Below are 21556 nucleotides of genomic sequence, written 5' to 3' on the forward strand. Positions count from 1 at the left end.
AGCAGCCTTTATCTGTAGTTGCTCACAGCTAGCACACCACTGCAGTGGCTAATCACTGACGAGTCCACAAAGTATCTCAAGATCAGAACTGTTTATTTTCCAACTCCATGTAGCCCGGTTCCCAAGCAGCTGACAGCCATAAATAGCTCAGGGGCACCAGGAGGATTGCACGAAAATCAGAACAAAACACTGCCAGGACCATGCACATGTGGTGAATGGATATCATTACAAATAGTAAGACCACAGCACAGAGCAGAGGAGTAAAAAAAACTGCAACAAAGCATGTAACTAGCAGTAAACAAAAATGAAAGGTACCTGGCAATAGTACTGGGAGATGTGTAGTGATGGAAAAGTCAGTAAGGACCACGGCTTCAAAACACAAAACCATAGTCATGATTTCTTCACCACTACACACACTGACATTTTCCACATCTCTACCTTTCAAATTCATTAAAGCACAAAAATCTAGGGCCTTTGGGCACAATAAACATGTCATTTTGATGCTGAATTATCATACACAATAAAAGATGATGATGATAGTGAATTTTTATAGTGCAAGGCCATCTGTGGCCAAAGAGCGCCATGGCGCAAGGTACTTTTCGTTTGCTCAAGGTGGGTCAAAGACCACTTCCCAAGAATTTCACCCTGATTAAGCCGAGCACTGGGCCAGGGGACGCTTGAACCAATTGTATCACCGGTGGGTACCCGGCGGCAATGGGGATGGAACCCCGCATCTCCTGCATGCGAGGCGGGTGCTCAGACCACTAGGCCGCCTCTGCGGTACAATAAAAGAATCATCACTATGTAAATGCAGCACAAGCAGTGCAGTTAAAGAAATGGAAGCAAATGTACATAAGATGTGCATGGGTGTAATCCCCATGTGGCAAAGGTCGAGACCCTGAAAAAGTGACCAGTTTCTCAATGTCGTTGATTCAGCTACTTTCAAAAGGCATACTTGCCAACGGCACTGTAAATGCGTACTAAGTGCATGCCAATTCTGAATCGGGTGCCAACATCACAGACCCAGGTTTTTGGTTTGCTGGGAGATGTCGTAGAGGGATTTTGTTTTGAAACCGGAAGGCCTCAAGACAGCTGAAGAACTCAAGGGGCGAACAGAGGAAATTTGCTCTACATGCGTAGAGCAAATTCTGTGCAACTATTATGTCCAAAGAAAAATGGTTGCCACAGATGTTCATGTCGTGAAAGCTCCAAGGACTGCCCTATTGGTACAGGAGTTCTGGTAGTTAAAGCGCAGGTCATGACGCACTTTTTGGTCATCACACACAAAGATAAAAATCAAAAAATATTCCCAGGACTGCCTAGGAACTATGTGTGGAAAGTATACACGTTCGTCTGAAAAGAAGGTGACCTCATGCAGAGTTTTGTTCCCCATGGGGCCAGCCATCGATAAGGAACTCCACTGCCTCAGAGCTCAGGGCTTATTATAAAAGCAGACAGTCATACATACCGGTGCGCCCAATTGTTCCCGTGCAAAAACCACCAGAAGACATATGGCTCTGCATAAACCTGACCAAACTAAACCAGTCAATTCAAAGAGAATTACACATCCTTCATTCAAGTTGCCAAGTATCTCTCCAAGCTTGATGCCAACTTTGGTTTCTACCAGATAAAGCTCAGTTCTGACAGCCAGGAGTTTACTTTAAGACCATGTCCATGCCTTCCATACCAACAGAATGGGCTGACATATCAGACTGCTGGTTAGGTGTCAATGGACCTGTAGCCACTTGGCAATCCTTTTTAACTTGAGAAGCAACAACCACACAGAATCAAGGTCAACACCCTTCCAACTGCCATGAACAAGTGCCTTTAGCAGCACTGCATCTACTGCTTTCATATTTTTTCCCTGTATAAATTAACTGGACAGAACTCTTAACCAATAAACTTGACAGAACTCTTCACCATTACTGAGACCAGTCATGCAGAAGGCATCAACTGAACACTCTTAAAGGGGTCATGATATGGTCTACCAACAAGTCATGCTTTTACACTGCAGCTACTAGCCACGATGTTATTATGCATAGTTAAAAAAGAAGTAGGGCCCTACGTACACATTTCAGCTAAACGGCCATATTGAAGCAGCCTGAGTGATGCCTAGTGCCGTTGTCTGCTGTAAAACTGCTGTGCACACGGTCAGTGAGGTGAGATGCTGCTCGCTTCTTGTGCAGTGGCTTCTTGTTCTGTCTAAGAACTGTTTCTCACCACTGCGCTCTCTGTTGCACTCTCGGATGTTTGTGCAATGCTGAGATATACCAGAAGGTGCTGGATTACTGGAGAGCATAGCCAAGGGTACTGCAACAGGAAACAATTCTTCAGTGCCACTGAAAAGCCACTGCACAACAGACGAGTTACAGCTCGTACTTTCTCAAATGACGATGAGATGGTGAGTTCTTCATCATCCTAAAAGAATAAGGAGATACAACAATTACTACTGCATGCCAGACAATGCCATCAGGGAGGCCAAATTCACTTACAAGGTTCAGGTTAGGATTCAATGAACTGTTAACAGTTCAAAGAGCTGTTCTAACACTTCACTGAAGCAGTTCAAAGGACTGTTAGAACCCAAATCTGAATCCTTCACATTCTCCACGGTGGTGTCCCTTGGTCCAACATAAAATAAAAAACGGCGCTTGAAACCGGGCTGCAGCTTCCTCAGTCCTGCCACGATGCTCAGAACCAAAGAGGGCGGCCACTCCCCGGCTCTAAACAAAAGCCAGTGCTTGTATGCCGCAAACACGGCACACATGGTACCAATCCACAGCAAGCATCTCCAGGTTTGGCTCTCGCTGAGCTGTCAGGAAGAGGTGCTAAAAAAATAGGCATAATTTTGATCAGGTGGGTTGTACAGGCCATTACCATTCAACACCAGTACCTTTACATATATTTTGAATGAGCTATGTAATTTTTTAAGGAAAGAGGCATACAGAAAAATGGCAAGGTTTTTCAGGTCACTGGCATGCACCTGTCATGCATCAGTAGCCAGAGACAAAGCAGGTGTAGTTTCATCATATGCAGATGAAAAGAGGAAGTTCATTGAAAGAAATATTCAAAATAGTAACTGCGTGGGTGCAAAACTAGAGGGCACAATCTTTCACCCATACAATGGCTTATAAAGACTGCTGATGTATACAGCTGCAGACATAAGACTGCGAACAGAATTGAAAAGAACACCAAGGTCAAAGTGAAGTATGCCTACATCGACTGATTACTGTGTTCTAATAACAAAACAGCAACTTTGACTGAATAGAGCTTTCATAAGCTGGAAATGGCACTGGCTGCCAACAACAGTCTCCGCCGCGACTATTTTACGCCACAAACTGCTTCACAAACTGCGTCAACTAGTATTGAGAAAGTGCAGTTTTGGGGCATCCCACATCATTTGTATTCGACCAACCTCACACCACCGAGTTTGCTTGTGCTTGTCCTGCTTTAAAATGTGCAAAACGTAATGAGGTCCCACAACAACAAAGTTCACTCAGGAATGCATGAACTGTGCTAACCGATTTGAAATAAAAATTTTTCCTCACAATATATAGGCACTTGCCAAGAACTGGCAAAAAAAAAACTTAAAAGAGGGCTGTGTTGAGTACTAGCCATGTAATTACTTTAGTACCTTGATTAAACCTTCTGTACAAGAAATTTAAAAATCCAGCTCCAGCTTACCACTGAATGCACCTCATATCTGCGTGCACAAAGGAAGTGAAAGTCAGAGGTGCTCCTGGAAATGAAGGTTAGGTACGCAATACTGCCAAGAAGAAGCAGAGGTATGTAAAAATGATGACATGTATGGAGACTAGAATCGAGTGGCTATCAGATGGTTGAACAACTCTGCAAAAGTCATGCAAGCTGTCCAGCTTCATTGCTGTCTGCTGGCAGTACACTGCATTTGTAGATCTGCAACACTGCTTTGAGAACAACGTGAACCATCCTAGGCTATGCATAGCTTGGTCATGACGTCACGTCATTGATATCGCTGCTATGGCGGCCATGTTTACGAACCACTTGGCTGCCACGCATGCTTCAAGATGTGGATAAACAGATCCGTTTTGTGCTGCAACCAACTCCTTTACTCTCTGCGCGTGGAAATGTCTTCTCTTCTGAATGCGCAGTCCTTTCACTAGGGCTAAAAATTGCAACTGATCGTGTCAGTGCACGTTCATTACGAGGAAAAGGTTCGACAGTGCAAGAAAATTGGCCCCTCATGACTAGAAGCAGAGAAGAGCGCAGGCGTTAGCCTGTTTGCGGACACTGAATACACACTTTGTCAGCTACTTTGCGACCGTCGATTGAAAGTACACAAATCACTGTAATCGCACAATTCCTATGTTAGTGCATAGGTGAGAGCTCATCAGCAATGCAAGCTCAAGGAACGCGAAGTTCTACTTTAGAGGTCAGTGGAAAACTTTCTTTACTTTTAGGCTATTTGAGCTGGGTTAGCTCATCTCGAGGTGTTAATGTTGCACTGCCAGTAAGTGTTAGTTTCTTTTTTGCTGCAAAAAATAAAGAGTTCACAAAAACATGTATTTCTGCCGTCAGCTGTGGGCGGGATGAAAAAGATCAGCGCATGGCTAGGGTGCCTCGATATTGTTGCGGGAAAGAATATATTGTTATTTACACAAGCGAAGGGAGCAGCACCGAGCGGCACCAAGAACACAGCCAGAACTTCGTTGTCGTCTTCGTCTGCTTCCACTAGTTCAATCGCTCATTTTCGTCATCTACCTGCTTTTATATGGAACGATGCATCAAGGCACCCTACGCAAGGCTTAATCAGCGTCCCTGCTACGTTGGCCTTCGCATGCTGTTTTGGCATGGGCCTCAGCTTGCCTCTTCTCACTGTGTATTGTCTCACTGTGTGCTGGCACTATGCGAAATTTTCATGCTTCGCACAAAGCATGAAGCGATGGGGCCCAGTTAAGCTTTGTCTCCTCGACCTAGTTGAGTGGTCACCATTTCAACAAAAAACATCCGGTTAAGCACTGGCGCTTTCCTTGCTTCACCATTGTCACATACTCGACAGTTGAAGTTGCAAATTTACCTGTTATGAAGAATGCACCCCATACTTGATGGTAGCGGTTTTTGTGGTCAAAGTTGGCACGTTAAATGCGCGCCACACGCAAGCTCTATCGCTCTGTTCAGTGTGCCTTCGTTCGCTCACACAGCGAGAAAATTTCTGTTCGTCGGGTGTTTCCTACCACAGCTACTGCTGCGCTTGGACTGCCGAAATATAGCGTGCTGCCGTACTGAAATTATGTGGAATACATACTGCAGGAGCTAGTGGTTTAAGCATATCCTAGAATTTCTTTCACTGACATCAGTGCAAGCTATGAATAAGTAGTACAGGACATTTCTGGAATGTAAAACACGCTTACATCAAAGTAGAGAATTGTGGCACCTAGCCTGGGAGGGCGCCGCACCAGAAGCCTGTTCAGGTGAAGGCGGTCAGCCTCCTTTTCACGCCCCAGTTCGTCCCCTAGGGGCACTATCTTGTAGACGAAAATGTGGCTTGCATACTGCTTCACTTCTGCCAAAATCTCCTGCATAGAAAATATTGGATCATGAGCAGTGAACAACAATGCTTTGTTTTTGCAAGACCATTTTTACATCAGGAATGCAGAAGAATGCAAAGTGCAAGCACGTGTTTTCCACATCTGCCTCTTCAGCACTTTCCAGCATCGATGACATGCACAGACTGACAGCTCCCAGCTTTATTTGAAAGTTCTATACAGAACGAGACCTACAGTTTCAAAGACAACTACGACACTAAGCTGCAATTCCACAGCATTGCGGAAACAAGCTCCCGCATTGAGGGTCACCAAACAACACAAACATACATGAAAAATGAACTGCTCCGGAAGGAGAAGGTTAGCCCTATCTGCACACTGTAGCAACTAGTAAACCAAGTACAATCGCGGACAAAATGTGTACTTTGCTTTAAGAAATTTTATCCTCTGTCGCCGATTTCGAACAGCAAAACAGCATGACCTTAAACACAAAACAGATCCCACACACTACCCAGTGCTTCACTTCCAGACCATAAAACGCGGCGCACCTTGACGAACATTAGTAAAAGTGGCTTACCTCGAGGCGTGCAACGATCGTTGACACTGTATTGCTATTTCGAACGAACAAATCGTTTCCGCCGACGTAAACACCAATGAAACCTAATTGATGCCGATGGCGAAGTCCCCGGACAAGACCTGGCAGCGTCTCCGTTGTGGCTCCACCGAAGCTAAAGGTGACGACGTTCATCGTATTCTGCAGCGGGATTCGGACTCTCGCCAACGCGCACGCTGCCCGGCATGTTGATCTTCCCGCTTCGTTGACGACAAAGGCAAAAGTGGAAAAAGGGCAAAAGAAAAATCCTGGTGACAGGTTAGACCCAACTAGGGACATCTGTGTCTTCTTTTAGGTACTTTCAAAACACATGCAGTTCATTGCAACAGGGAAACCTAGGGACCACCTCACATTCCTATTGCGGGCGGATTTTAGTCTCGTGCCATTCCATGTCGTACATAAGATAAAAATACATGTCAGCATAGATTGATTTTCAGCATCATGCATCATTTCTGGCTTCCCGCAAGGTATAATTGGCAAAATTAAGCTAGTATCTAGACTACACCAGGTCCTGTCTTGGCCGTATGACCGTCCAACCAGGTTTAATAAAAATGTATTACTGAATGATGCAGCCATGTATTGCCAAATTAGGATCTAGCATCACTGCAGCAGTGCGAAATTGCACTCTTCATAAAGTTCCTGTTAATCAGTGCAGCTATTCATTGCACTTTGCAGCTGCAGGCTGAAGTGCAATGCACAGACGAGTAAAAATAATGGTAACCATGCATTAGCAGTGAACAGTGCTGTATAAGCAGCATTTTACTGCAGTCACTTTTAACACATTTCTGGAGGTATGCACTAGTTTCAATGAGAAGTCACACAGCAATGGGCCTTTGGTAATGTATTTAACAGCAGCACCCACGTTAACTTTTCACATTTTTACAAGTAAGCAATGCCTTTCGCAACAGCTTTAAGGAACACAAAGCAGCCTTTTTCTGTAGTTGCTCACAGCTAGCATACCACTGCAGTGGCTAATCACTGAGGAGTCTACAAAGCATCTCAAAATCAGAACTGTTTATTTTTCATCTTCATGTAGCCCGGTTCCCCAGCAGTGGACAACCGTCAGTAGCTCAGGGGCACCAGGAGGATTGCACGAAAATCAACACAAAACACTGCCAGGACCTTGCACGTGTGGTGAATGGATATCATTTCAAATGGTAAGAGCACAGCACAGAGCAGAAGAGTAAAAAAAACTGCAACAAAACATGTAACTAGCAGTAAACTAAAATGAATGGTACCAGGCAATAGCACTGCGGAATGTGTAGTGATGGAAAAGTCAACAAGGACCACGGCTTCACAACACAAAACCATAGTCATGATTTCTTCACCACTACACGCATTGACATTTTCCACATCTCTACCTTTCAAACTCATTAAAGCACAAAAATCTAGGGCCTTTGGGCACAATGAACATGCCATTTTGATGCTGAATGATCATACACAATAAAAGATGATGATAGTGAATTTTTATGGCTCAAGGGCATCTGCGGCCAAAGAGCGCCATGGCACAAGGTACTTTTTTTCTACTCAAGGTGGGGTCAAAGACTCATTCCCCAAGCATTTCACCCTGATTAAGCTGAGCACCAGGCCAGGGGAAAGCTTGCCCCCATTGTATCACCAGTGGGTATACCCGGCGGCACTGGGGATGGAACCCCGGACCTCCCGCATGTGAGGTGGATGCTGAACCACTAGGCCACCGCTGCGGTACAATAAAAGAATCATGACTATGTAAATGCAGCACTAGTAGTGCAGTTACAGACTTGGAAGCATATGTATGTAAGATGTGCATGGGTGTAATCCCCATGTGGCAGAGGTTGAGGCCCTGAAAAAGTGACCAGTTTCTCGATGTCGTCGATTCAGCTACTTTCACAAGGCATACTTGCCAACGGCACTGTAAATGCGTACAAAGTGCATGCCAATTCTGACTTGCTGACATCACAGATGTCGTAGGGGGATTTTGTTTTGAAACCAGAAGGCCTCAAGACAGCCGAAGGACTCAAAGGGCGAACAGAGGGAACAGACGTAATTTGCTCTACATGCTTAGAACAAATTCTATGCAACTATTATATGCAAAGAAAATGGTTTTCACAGATGTTCATGTCGTGAAAGGTCCAAAAACTTCCCTATTGGGACAGGAGTTCTTGTAGTTAAAGCGCTGGTCATCACGCACTTTTTGGTCATCACACACAAAGACAACAATGCAAAAATGTTCCCAGGACTGCCTAGGAACTATGTGTGGAAAGTATACGGGTTCATCTGAAAAGAAGGTGATCTCATGCAGAGGTTTGTTCCCCATGGGGCCAGCAATTGATAAGGAACTCCACTGCTTCAGAGCTCGGAGCTTATTACAAAAGCAGACAGTCATACATACTGGTGTGTACCAATTGTGCCCGTGCAAAAGCCACCAGAAGACATATGGCTCTGCATAAACCTGACCAAACTAAACCAGTCAATTCAAAGAGAATTACACGTCCTTCATTCAAGTTGCCAAGTACCTCTCCATGCTTGATGCCAACTTTGGTTTCTACCAGATAAAGCTAAGTTCTGATAGCCAGGAGTTCACTTTAAGACCATGTCCATGCCTTCCATGCCAAGAGAATGGGCTGACATATCAGAGACTGCTGGTTAGGTGTCAATGGATCCGTAGCCACTTGGCAATCCTTTTTAACTTGAGAAGCAACAACCACACAGAATCAAGGTCAACACCCTTGCAACTGCCATGAACAAGTGCCTTTAGCAGCACTGCATCTACTACTTTCATATTTTTTCCCTGTATAAATTAATTTGACAGAACTCTTGACCAATAAATTTGACAGAACTCTTCACCATTACTGAGACCAGTCATGCAGAAGGCATCAAGTGAACACTCTTAAAGGGGTCATGATATGGTCTACCAACAAGTCATGCTTTTACATTGCAGCTACTAGCCACAACATTATTATGCATACTTAAAAAAGAAGTAGGGCCCTACGTATGCATTTCAGCTAGAACAGCCATATTGAAGCAGCCAGAGTGATGTCATAAACTGACAGCACCGTCGTCTGCTGTAAAACTGCCGTGCACACGGTCAGTGAGGTGAGATGCTGCTCGCTTCTTGTGCAGTGGCTTCTTGTTCTATCTAAGAGCTGTTTCTCGTCATTGTACTTTCTGTTGCACTCTCGCATGTATGTGCAATCCTGAGGTCCACCATAAGGTGCTGGATTACTGGAGAGCATAGCCAGGAGCTGTGAAACAGGACACAATTCTTCAGTGCCACTGAAAAGCCACTGCACAACAGACGAGTCACAGCTCGTACTTTCTGAAATGACGATGAGATGGTGAGTTCTTCTCCATCTCAAAAGAATAAGGAGAGGCAACAATGACTACTGCATGCCAGATAATGCCACCAGGGAGGCCAGTTCACTTACAAGGTTCAGGTTAGGATTCAGGTTAGGATTCAATGAACTGTTAGAACAGTTCAATGAACTGTTAACATTTCACTGAAACAGTACAAAGAACTGTTAGAACCCAAATCTGAATCCTTCACCTTCACATTCTCCACGGTGGTGTCCCTTGGCCCGACATAAAACACAAAATGATGCTTGAAACCGGGCTGCAGCTTCCTCAGTCCTGCCACAATGCTCAAAACAAAAGCCAGTGCTTGTATGCTGCGAACACGGCACACATTGTACCAGTCCACAGCAAGCATCTCCAGGTTTGGCTCTCGCTGAGCTGTCAGGAAGAGGTGCGAGAAAAATAGGCATAATTATGATCAGGTGGGCTGCACAGGAAATTATCATTCAACACCAGTACCTCTACATATATTTTGTACGAGCTATGTAATTTTTTAAGGAAAGAGGCATACAGAAAAATGGCAAGGTTTTTCAGGCCACTGGCACGCACCTGTCATGCATCAGTAGCTAGAGACAAAGCAGGTGCAGTTTCATCACATGCAGATGAAAAGAGGAAGTTCATTCAAAGAAATATTCCAAATAGTAACTGCGTGGGTGCAAAACTAAAGGGCGCAATCTTTCACCCATACAATGGGTTTATAAAGACTGCTGATGCATACAGCTGCAGACATAAGAATGTGAACAGAGTTGAAAAGAACACCAAGGTCAAAGTGAAGTATGCCTATATCGACTGATTGCTGTGTTCTAATAACAAAACAGCAACATTGACTGAATAGAGCTTTCATAAGCTGGAAATGGCCAAGAAACTACATACAGCTGTCACTGTCACAGGCCATTTCCATCAGCCAACTGCAATGATCCTTCTTTTTTATATCTTCTTCAGGCACTGTGTCCACATATGCAAACGTGACCGCAACACTATCAAATCTCGCCTGTACAAGCAAAAATTTCCACAAACACGGAGGATGTAATCAAATGGGCTGAAGTCATTTGCGTAGAGAGATACCACGACATACGAAACAACTACTGGAATTCAATTATTTTCTTAATGGATGCCTCTGGTTACAGTATAGCCCTGCGGCTTTTCTGGCGAGTGGCAATTTTAGTTTGCTGGTTTTGCAAGTATAACAGCTATAACTTGCCCAAAATGCGTCAATTTGTTTACACAATCACAGCTAGGTTTACTTCTAATCTTGTTGTGTTGTGTTGGGTTTATTGGCGCATAAGCAGCTAAGGCTATCATGCGCCAAGAACAAGGTATGGAAAGATTGGCTTGAGCAGAATGTGAAAACAAAGTTGATAAAAACGGTGGTGCAAAGGGCCCAAAAGTTATTTTCACCACCTGGCTGATCAAATACAAACTCTTTAGAAATGGCTGCTTGCAGAAGCTTTCAAAAGTTGGCCAACCTCCGTGGACATCCTTAGCTTGCCAAGGATCTCGAGGCCACCAACCACTCAGACAAAAACCTCAGCCTCCCTCTCAGGACCGAGAAAGTGGCTGAGGTGCATCGCTCTAAGTAGAGAAGCACAGGGTCAGAACATTACAGGTTTTGAAGAGCACCGGCTTCCCTTAAAAAGCCAAAAACATCAAGTATACTAACAGGTGCATGTTCAGCTAAAATCAACGCTGGATGAAATGGGATATGTTCTTTGTAAAATGTAGCAAAATATTTTTTTCTTAAGGATTCAAGCTTTGTGCATGATAGCAGTATGTGGTTTACAGCAAGTTCATGTCCGCATTGCTCGCAAACAGGTTTCCCTTTCTCTGCCAGCAGGAAATTGTGTGTGAGATGCGTGTGTCCCACACGGAGACGGCACAAAATAACTTCGATGAATCGTTCTTGGTGTGAGCACGACTTCCATTCGTCTAGAATGGGTTTTACTAAATGTAGCCTACTATTTCTTTCGATATTCCATTGCGACTGCCATCCATTTCCTAATCTGCACTGCACCAACCTCATACCATCTTTGCAGGGAACGTACACTTTCTTTATTTCTTTGTTTCGAGCTTTCCCAGCACATTCATCTGCTTTCCCATTGCCAGCGACTCCAATGTGGCTGGGAACCCAGCAAAATTTTATGTCCCGTCCCCGCATTGCGGCGCTTGTTATGTTATGTATGATATCCCCGATTAGTGGTGTGACTGCATTGCTATGGTGAAGTGAGGTTAGTATGCTCAGAGAATCAGTGTAAATGATACTGTTCTGAATGTTCTCATTTATTATTTTTTCTACAGCCACCAAGACTGCGTAACACTCGGCGGTGAAAATGGATGTACACTCAGGTAGCCGTACTATTTTTTCCCAATTATTCTGAACTATAGCACTTCCCACGTAGTGCGCCGATTTTGATCCATCGGTATAAAATGCTTCGTATTCTCCGTATTTTTCGTTGAGTGCTAAATATTCCTGTAATATCTGTTCATGTGGAGTATGTTTTTTCTGAAATTGTGTTAATGTGAAGTCGCACACAGATGGTAGGCAGTACCAAGGCGGGAGTGGATCACGTTTGCGGGCAATATTAGGCAATGTGTCCATTATATCTAGTTCTTGGCATTTCTCTTCAAAGCGGAGAAGGAGTGGTCTGATTGCTAGAGGTTTGTTGGTAAATAGTGTTCGAGATGGACACTTTGTAACGAGTGGGTAACAGATGTGTTTAGGCTGGGAACGGATCTTTAAAATGTATGAGCATGTGAGCGTTGTTCTTCTGTCTGCAAGTGGTGGTTCATTGGTTTCTACGTACAGGCTTTTTATTGGTGACGTCCTGTATGCACCAGTTGAAAGGCGCAATCCAGAATTGTGCACAGGATCCAGTCGCTTCAAGTACGATGGCCTTGCTGATCCATACACTATGCAACCATAATCTAAAACGGAACGTACTACAGAGCGATAAATGTGTAGAAGACATACCCGATCAGAACCCCAGTGTTTGCGTGATAGGACTTTCAGTATGTTCAGTGCTAGCGACGCCTTCTTTTTCAGTGCGTTTATGTGAGGCAGGAAAGTAAGTTTTTTGTCGAAGGTGATGCCTAGAAATTTGTGTTCCTTTTTGAAAGGCAGCTCGGTTTGGTTGAGGTGTAATGTTGGATTTGTGTGCAAGCCTCGTTTGAGTGAAAAAAGTAAGGCCACTGTTTTCTGTGGTGAGAACTGGAAACCATTCTTGTCTGCCCATGTTGCCATTTTGTTGATTGTAAGCTGTACTTGTCGTTCGCATGTGGATATATTGGAAGATGTGCACGCTATCTGAAGATCATCAACATACATTGAATACATAATGGACCTTGGGATTATTTTTCTAATAGAATTCATTTTTACAACGAAGAGAGTTGTGCTTAAAATGCACCCTTGAGGAACTCCATTTTCCTGAATGAAGTCCCTCGAAAGGGTCGAGCCTAGGCGGACATTAAATGAGCGGTTAGACAAAAAGTCTTTAATGGAGTTAAGCATTCTGCCACGGATGCCGAGCTCAGCTAAGTCCTGGAGGATCCCGAACCTCCAGGTTGTATCATATGCTTTCTCTAAATCAAAAAAGACGCTAAGACAGTGTTGTTTGTGTATAAAAGCTTCTCTGACTGTATTTTCAAGGCGGACTAAGTGATCTGTAGTGGAGCATCCTTTTTTAAATCCACACTGATGGATATCAAGCAGTTCACAGGATTGAAGAACAAAGGTTAGTCTTATATTTAGGACACTTTCGAAGGATTTGGCGAGGCAACTGGTTAAGGCTATGGGTCTATAACTGCTAGGAGAGGTTGGGGGTTTACTAGGTTTAAGAAACGGTACAATAATAGCTTTCTTCCAAGCTACAGGTATTTTCCCTGACATCCAAACTGTGTTGAAGAATCTCAAAAGTGCTTCTATGGCAGGCTCAGAAAGATGTGCAAGCATTTCATAATGTATATGGTCGGGTCCTGGAGCAGTTTTTTTTCCGGCAGACAGTACTCTGTTGATTTCTTGGCGGGTAATTAGACTATTGCATTTTTCATTTGCACCTCCAGTTGTTGGCAGCCGCTGTTTTTCAGCTGTATTTTTGTATTTTAAAAAGGACTGCGTGTAGTGTGATGAACTTGAAACTGCAGTGAAATGTTCCCCCAATATGTCTGCCTGTTCCTCTATGCTTGTTTGTGTGCCAGGTGTTGTTAAAAGCGGAATTGTGAATGGTGAAAAGCTACCGTTTAATTTTCGAACCTGCTCCCACATTTTTTTAGATGGGATCTGACTGTTGATAGATGAAACATAATTCTGCCATGAAGCTTTCTCGGCACTGCGACGGACGTACCGAGCTTTAGCTTTTACCTTTTTAAAAATTAAGAGATTTTCATGTGTCGGATACCTACGGAATTTACCCCAAGCTCTGTTTTGTTGTTTTTTAGCTTCTTTACATTCTTTTGTCCACCATACTTTATGGTTTTGTCGCGTCACTCCTTGCGACTGAGGAATAGCTGTGAGTGCGGCAGTTATGATACAATTAGTAAACTTTTCGTTTATCTGGTCGATAGTAAGATTTTCTAAAACTATATTTTCTAAAGTTGCCTTTGCTCTAAAAAGTGACCAGTCGGCGAGGTGGAGCTTCCAGCGACGTGGCCTTGTGGGGATTATTTCCGGTGGGGATGTTAAAGTGATTAGTACAGGGAGGTGATCGCTGCCATATGGATTGTTAATGACATCCCAGTTAAAATCATTAAAAACAGAAGGTGAACTAAACGACAAATCTAAAAAGGACATTTTTCCCGAGGTAGGGGAGCAGTATGTGGCCTTTTCTGTATTTAAAAGACATACGTTATTTGTGAGGATAAAATCTTCAATTATTTGACCCCTAGAGTCACGGTGCTCACTTCCCCAAAAAGGGGAGTGAGCGTTAAAGTCCCCAACTACTAGATACGGTTCTGGAAGTTCATTGACAAGTTCTTGTAAATCGTGGACTGTTAATGTAAAATGTGGAGGAATATATACAGAACAGATAGAAATTGTTTTATGGCTGACAACACTGACCGCAACAGCTTCAAGCTTTGTTTTGAGTGTGATTTCTCGAGCAGGGACGCCGCTTTGCACGACAATCGCGACGCCTCCAGAGAGTCTATTTGCCTGCTCACGATCGCGTCTAAAAGTTTTATAGTGTTTCAGGATATTTGCATGTTGTGGACCAAGATTGGTCTCCTGAAGACATAAAGCTACGGGCGAGATTGACCCTAGAATATCTTTTATGTCACTGTAGTTCCTCAACATTCCTCTACAGTTCCACTGAACCAGAAAAGCCATATTTATGTTTGGGATAGGAGTGTTTGAGAGTTTACTTATTTTCTGGGGCCGTTATGACGGTCCTGTCTTTTTTCCGCTCAAGGGAGCTGTTCCGCCGCTGTAAAGCAGGCGGGCTGGGAGTTTGGTCCATTACCTCGCAAGAGGTGCTGGACGACCGCGGGGAAGCCGCGGGTGGGTGAGTGTCAGGCCTCCCCCGACGGGGGGAAGTCCTGCGGGGTGTCGACCCATGGGCCGGCACTCCCTGGCTTGGAGTTGGCAGAGCAGCCTTCGCTGTCCCTGCCTGGGGCGTGGGTGGCCCTGCCACAGGCGCAGTAGAACTGGCCTCGGCAGGTGCCGGAGTGCTGTGTGGTGCTACGCCCCCGCGCACCACATCAGCGAAGTTAGGTTTCGCTGTGAAGGAGAATGTGTTGGTAAGCGCAAAACGCCTCCTCGCTTCTTTGAATGAAATGTTTTCTTTGGTCTTAATGGTGATGATTTCTTTTTCCTTTTTCCAGGACGGACACGCCCTGGAGTACGCAGCGTGGTCGCCTTCACAGTTTGCGCAGCGTAGTGCTGCGTCGCATTCCTGAGACTGGTGGTCCTTTGATGCGCATTTCGCGCAGGTTTTGCGGCCGCGGCAGCTCTGCGAGCCATGGCCAAACTTCTGGCAATTGAAACAGCGACGGGGATTGGGTATGTAATGTCTTACGGTGATTTTCAGGTATCCAACATCGATCGTTTCGGGCAAACTGCTGGTGTTAAACGTGAGGACCATGTGTTTGGTGTCTATTTCTTTGTTGTCTTTACGGATTTTGATTCTGTGCACTTCAATTACATTTTGATCGGAAAGTCCTTCAAGCATTTCGGTTTCTGTTAGATGGATGAAGTCAGCCTCTGAGATTACGCCTTTGACTGTGTTGAGGGATCGGTGGGGAGTTACGGAGACAGAGATGTCCCCTATGGAATCGATGTTTGAGAGTTTTGAGCACTGGATGCTCTCGCGTAGTTCAAGAAGTAGGTCGCCGCTGGTCATTTTTGATACCTTATAGCCAGGCCCTAAGGTATCTGTTAAACATTTGGTTACAAGGAATGGGGATATTATTCGAGCTTGCTTTTCGTCACTGTTGCTATGTATCACATGAAACTTTGTGAATGTAGGTTTCTTTTTCGAAAAAAAGTCTGCTGCCTCGTTCCGCACTCTTTTAAGAGAGCGATCAGGTTTTGAAAGGGGGGGAGCCATAAAAAATTGAGGTTTTTCGGTCATGGTGCCAGCCACCCACCATGGAGTCCAACAGGGGGACGCGACAGGAACTTGAAAGCAAGTCCTGCCCACGCCAGCTGTACACCTTAACTATAACCTAATATGACTCAACTCAGGGTAGTTGGTCACACACGGTTAACCCTCGCCGCCAGGAAAGAAGGAAAAAACAAAGAAGAGAGGAGGATACAGGAAGGTTGTAAGAAAGGAAATAGGAAAGTGAAAGATAGAGGGGAGGACAGGAAAAGGCGACTGCCGATTTCCTCCGGTTGGGTCAGGCCGGAGGTGCCGTCTACAGGAAGCTGGGGCCAAAGTGGTGTGTTGCCTCCGCCGAGGGGCCTTAAGGGTCCAAACGCTCGGCATCGGCTCAACCACCAGGATCCCCTTTTCCCCGGACACGGCGATGCCACGCACGGCTAAGCGCGGATGCTCGGGTCCGTGGTGACGCATTGTTCACCATCATCCCCCTGCGAGGATGTCCCTGCGGATGCTCGGGTTAACCCCGTGGTGTCGCCACTCACCAACGTCTGCATGCTGCAGACGCCTCCCTGCGGGGAACTTCTAATCTATGTAAAAGCAAGAAAGCATGGAGTGATGCCACAGCACATTCACAAAACCAACAAGGTTGCACATGGAGTGATCTGCAGGCAAACTGATGTTGACTTTATTCTCGGTACACAAGGGCCTGATGTTAGAACAACACGTGCCTAGAGGAGGCAGTGTGACTATTTGTACTCAGCTCAGGGTCAGGGTCAGCTCGAGCCTGCTATTCGCTGGAAATGGCACTGGCTGCCAACAACAGTCTCCGTCGTGACTATTCTACACAACAAACTGCTTCACAGACTGTCAACTATTGAGGAAGTGCAGTTTTGAGGCATCCCACATTCTTTGTATTCGACCATCCTCACACCACCGAGTTTGCTTGTGTTTGTCCTGCTTCAAAATGTGTAAAGCGTTATGAGGTCCCACAACAACAAAGGTCACTCAGGAATGCATGAACGGTGCTAACCGATTTGGAATAATAATTTTTCCTCACAATATAGGCACTTGCCAAGAACTGGCAAAAAAAAACGACTTAAAAGAGGGCTGTGTTGAGTACTAGAAATGTGATTATTTTAGTACCTTAATTAAACCTTCTGTAAAAGAAATTTAAAAATCCAGCTCCAGCTTACCACTGAATGCACCTCATATCTGCATGCACAAAGGAAGCGAAAGTGTCAGAGGTGCTCCTGGAAATGAAGGTTAGGTACGCAATACTGCCGAGAAGAAGCAGAGGTATGTAAAAATGATGACATGTATGGAGAATCGAGTGGCTATCAGATGATTTCTAGGACAAGCAACATAAAACAAAAATGACAAAACAACTCTGCAAAAGTCATGCAAGCTGGCCAGCTTCATTGCAGTCTGCTGGCAGTACACTGCATTGGTAGATGTGCAACACTGCTTTGAGAACAATGTGAGCCATCCTAGGTTATACATAGCTTGATCATGACGTCACGTCACTGAGATTGCTACTACGGCGACCATGTTTAGGAACCACTTGGCTGCCACTCATGCTTCAAGACGCGGATAAACAGATGAGTTTTGTGCTGCAACCAGCTCCTTTGCTTTCTGTGCATGGAAATGCCTTCTCTTCTGAGTGCACAGTCCTTTCACAAGGGCTAAAAATGGCAACTGATCGTGTCAGTGCACGTTCAATGCGAGGAAAAGGTTTGACAGTGCAAGAAAACTGGCCCCTCATGACTGGAAGCAGAGAAGAGCACAGGCGGTAGCCTGTTTGTGAACATTAAATACACACATTGTCAGCTACTTTGCGACTGTCGATTGAAGGTACACAAATCACCGTAATCGCACAATTCCCATGTTAGTACGTAGGTGAGAGCTTGTCAACAATGCAAGCTCAAGGAAGGCGAAGTTCTACTTTAGATGTCAGAGGAAAACTTTCTTTACTTTTAGGCTCTTCGAGCTGGGTCAACTCATCTCGAGGCGTTAATGTTGCACTACCAGTAAATGTTAGTTCCTTTTTTGCTGCAAAAAAAGACAATTCACAAAAACATGCATTTCTGCCATCAGCTGTGGGCGGGATGAAAAAAGATCAGCGTATGCCTAGGGTTCCTCGATATTGTTGCGAGAAAGAATATATTTAAAGTTATTTACACAAGCGAAGGGAACAGCTCCGAGCGGCACCGAGAACACAGCCAGAACTTCGTTGTAGTCTTCATCTCCTTCCACTTGTTCAATCGCTCATTGTCATCGCCTACCTGCTTCAATATGGAATGATGCATCAAGGCACCCTACACATGGCTTAATCGGCGCCCCTGCTACGTTGGCCTTCACATGCTGTTTTTGCATGAGCCTCAGCTTGCCTCTTCTCACTGTGTATTGTCTCACTGTGTGCTGGCGTTGTGCGAAATCTTCATGCGATGGGGCCCAGTCAAGCTTTGTCTCCTCGAAGTGGTCACCATTTCAACAAAAAACATCCGGTTAACCACTGGCGCTTTCCTAGCTTCACCATCGTCACATACACGACAGTCGAAATTGTGAATTTACCTGTTATGAAGAGTGCACCCCATACTTGATGGTAGCGGTTCTTGTGGTCAAAGTTGGCACGTTAAATGCACGCCACAGTCAAGCTTTATCGCTCTGTTCAGTGCGGCTTCGTTCGCTCACACAGCGAGAAAATTTCTGCTCGTCGGGTGTTTCCTACCGCAGCTATTGCTGCACTTGGACTACCGAAATATAGCGTGCTGCCGTGCTGAAATGATGTGGAATGCATACTGCAGGAGCTAGTGGTTCATCAGCATGCATGGAAGCATATCCTAGAATTCCTCTCCCTGACATCAGTGCAAGCTATGAATAAGTAGTACACGACAGTTTTGGAATGTAAAACACGCTTACATCAACGTTGAGAATTGTGGCCGCTAGCCTGGAAAGGCGCCGCACCAGAAGCCTGTTCAGGTGAAGGCGGTCAGCCCCCTTGTCACGCCCCAGTTCATTCCCTCGGGGCACTACCTTTTAGACGAAAATGTGGCTTGCATACTGCTTCCCTTCTGCCACAGTCTCCTGCATAGAAAATATTGGATCATGAGCAGTGAACAACAATGCTTTGTTTTTGCAAGACCATTTTTACATCGGGAATGCAGAAGAATGCAAAGTGCAAGCACATGTTTTCCACATCTGCCTCTTCAGCACTTTCCAGCATCAATGACATGCACAGACTAACAACTCCCAGCTTTATTTGAAAGTTCTATACAGAGTGATCCCTACAGTTTCAAAGACAAGTACGACACTAACCTGCACTTCCACAGCATTGCGAAAGCAAGCTCCCGCATTGTGGGTCACCAAACTACACAAGCATCCCAGCAAACCAAAAACCCCTCAGAGACGTCTGGCTAGACGTCTAGCTAGACGTCTCTGAGAGGTTTTTGGTTTGCTGGGATAGGTGAAAAATGAACTGCTCCAGAAGGAGAAAGGAGCCCTATCTGCACACTGTAGCAACTAGTGAACCAAGTACAATCGCGGACAAAATGTGTATTTTGCTTAAAGGAATTTTATCCTCTGTCGTCAATTTTGAACAGCAAGGCAGCATGCCCCTAAACACAATACAGATCCCACGCACTAACCAGTGCTTCACTTCGAGACTACAAAACGCGGCATACCATGACGAACAACAGTAACAGTGGCTTACCTCGAGGCGTGCAACGATCGTTGACACTGTATTGCTGTTTCGAACGAACAAATCGTTTCCGCCGACGTAAACACCAATGAAACCTAATTGATGCCGATGGCGAAGTCCCCGGACAAGACCCGGCAGCGTCTCCGTCGTGGCTCCACCGAAGCTAAAGGTGACGACGTTTACCGTGCTCTGCAGCGGGATTCGGACTCGCTCCAGAAACTTCACCTGGCTGTCGCCAACGGCACCAACGGCAGCAGCGCGCACGCTGCCCGACATGTTGATCTTCCCGCTGCGCTGACGACAAAGGCAAAAGTGGCAAAAAAAAAATCCTGAAGACAGTTTAGACCCAACTAGGGACATCTTCGTCTTCTTTTAGGTACTTTCAAAACACATGGAGTTCAATGCAACTAGGGAAACCTAAGGACTACCTCACATTCCTATTGCCGGCGGATTTTAGTCTCGTGCCTAATAGTAACATCTGTAATTACAAATTTCAGTTAACAGGCCTGTGAAGAAAAGTAGCATAAGTGCCTTAAATTAATCAGAACCGAATCGTACTCTTGAGCATGGTAAAATATGTTAATGTTGAGCTCTTGTCATTGTTACACGTTGAGGCTCTCAAATACTGGCTATATATACTCCAAGATAGGGTTCAGTGCTGTACCACGAGTACACATAATGACCTAAACAGTACTGGTCGAAGACAGCCTCCTGGTGGCAGGGGTGTAAATTGAATTGTGCGCATTGCCCGGCGGCTGCGCCCGGAAGGCACGCAAGAAGCGTGCAACATTTTTTTTCTCCTTCAAACCGGCGCGCAATGCTTCACGCGTGTTTAGTCAATGATCCACAGCCAGACGCCCACAACAACTGCGTGGCGTTCTGTTGACATTTTGCCGATTTCCATATGCGTTTGTACCATACTGAAAGTGAATGCCTCACGCCATTACTGCGCTTTCTGATCGCATCACATCTTACTTTTTTAACTTCTTTCTGATCGAAGAAATTAAAATCACTTATAGGCTTGCAGCATCCAAAATACACATGCGTGGATGAAGGTGACCTCCTATGCAGTAGAAAATCGTGATGGAACAGAAAGGTAACAGATTACGAGACTGTTGGAAGCCGGAGTGCGAAGGCATATATAGAGCGAATGGCATATGGCGCACTCAGCGTAGCGCTGCCCTCGCATAGGAGCCTCGCAGCGCACAACCGGCCGTGATGACGACTATTTGTGGACATTAACGTGTTCATTTATCATCGCGGATTTTGCGTGCATATCTCAGTGGTTTTTCAGCATATATATATTGTATGCAGCGCTGACGAGCACGAGCTATGCTTCGATCGTTGTCGCCGCATCAATCGTATATAGATGTAAGAATGGGCGAATCCTCGTTGCAATGTCGTGATGTAAAACTTTCTTACGCTTCGCGGGGAAAAGCATGATGCACATACGCTGGATGTGATTATGCATGGACCCATGACGACGTTCATCGTACTTTTAATGAGATTAATGAACTGGGTACGTCGAATATACCTTTTAGACACCGCGTCTAATATTCTTGACGGTGAGAATTATGCGCGTATAACTTTCTCTTGACCTCTTTAGAGCTTTGAAGTCCCAGATCGCACCGCCTATGTAACAAACGCAGTGGCCTTGATTTTTTTTTTTTTTACAGAATGACGTCAATTTAAGGGGCGGTGAGTGCTGCTGTCGACTACCTTTTTTTCGCAGTGTGATCAAGGCGAGGACATGGTGAGAAAACAGCACGGACACAGGCATGGGCGTCCGGAGGGGGGGGGGGGGGGGGTATTATTTAGGGGGGAACTAGTGCATATTATTTATGCACTAGTTCCTTTTTGG

The 21556-nt window shown here is 45.1% G+C and overlaps 1 protein-coding gene across 1 annotated transcript; it reads right to left on the reverse strand.

Moving 5' to 3' along the window:
- Positions 1-76: 76 nt before the first annotated feature.
- Positions 77-20291, reverse strand: LOC149350347 (uncharacterized). The gene is made up of 5 exons (XM_089579370.1): positions 19708-20291; positions 18918-19082; positions 6097-9843; positions 5388-5552; positions 77-2825 (listed from the first exon to the last, which is right to left on the reverse strand). The coding sequence occupies exons 3-5, from the start codon at positions 6409-6411 to the stop codon at positions 2721-2723; spliced, it is 585 nt and encodes a 194-aa protein (XP_089435496.1). The 5' UTR covers positions 6412-9843; positions 18918-19082; positions 19708-20291; the 3' UTR covers positions 77-2720.
- Positions 20292-21556: the final 1265 nt, after the last annotated feature.

This window comes from Amblyomma mixtum, chromosome 3 (assembly GCF_055824585.1).
Source record: "Amblyomma mixtum isolate Tamu chromosome 3, ASM5582458v1, whole genome shotgun sequence".
NCBI lineage: Eukaryota > Metazoa > Arthropoda > Arachnida > Ixodida > Ixodidae > Amblyomma > Amblyomma mixtum.

Excerpts from the sequence above, each read along its gene's own strand:
- LOC149350347 (XM_089579370.1), bottom strand. The coding sequence starts at position 6,411 with ATGTCCCTAGTTGGGTCTAACCTGTCACCAGGATTTTTCTTTTGCCCT. Across the intron at positions 5,553-6,096 it reads CGATCGTTGCACGCCTCGAG|GAGATTTTGGCAGAAGTGAA; the intron begins GTAAGCCACTTT and ends TTTTCTATGCAG. Across the intron at positions 2,826-5,387 it reads CCACAATTCTCTACTTTGAT|CACCTCTTCCTGACAGCTCA; the intron begins GTAAGCGTGTTT and ends CTATTTTTTTAG.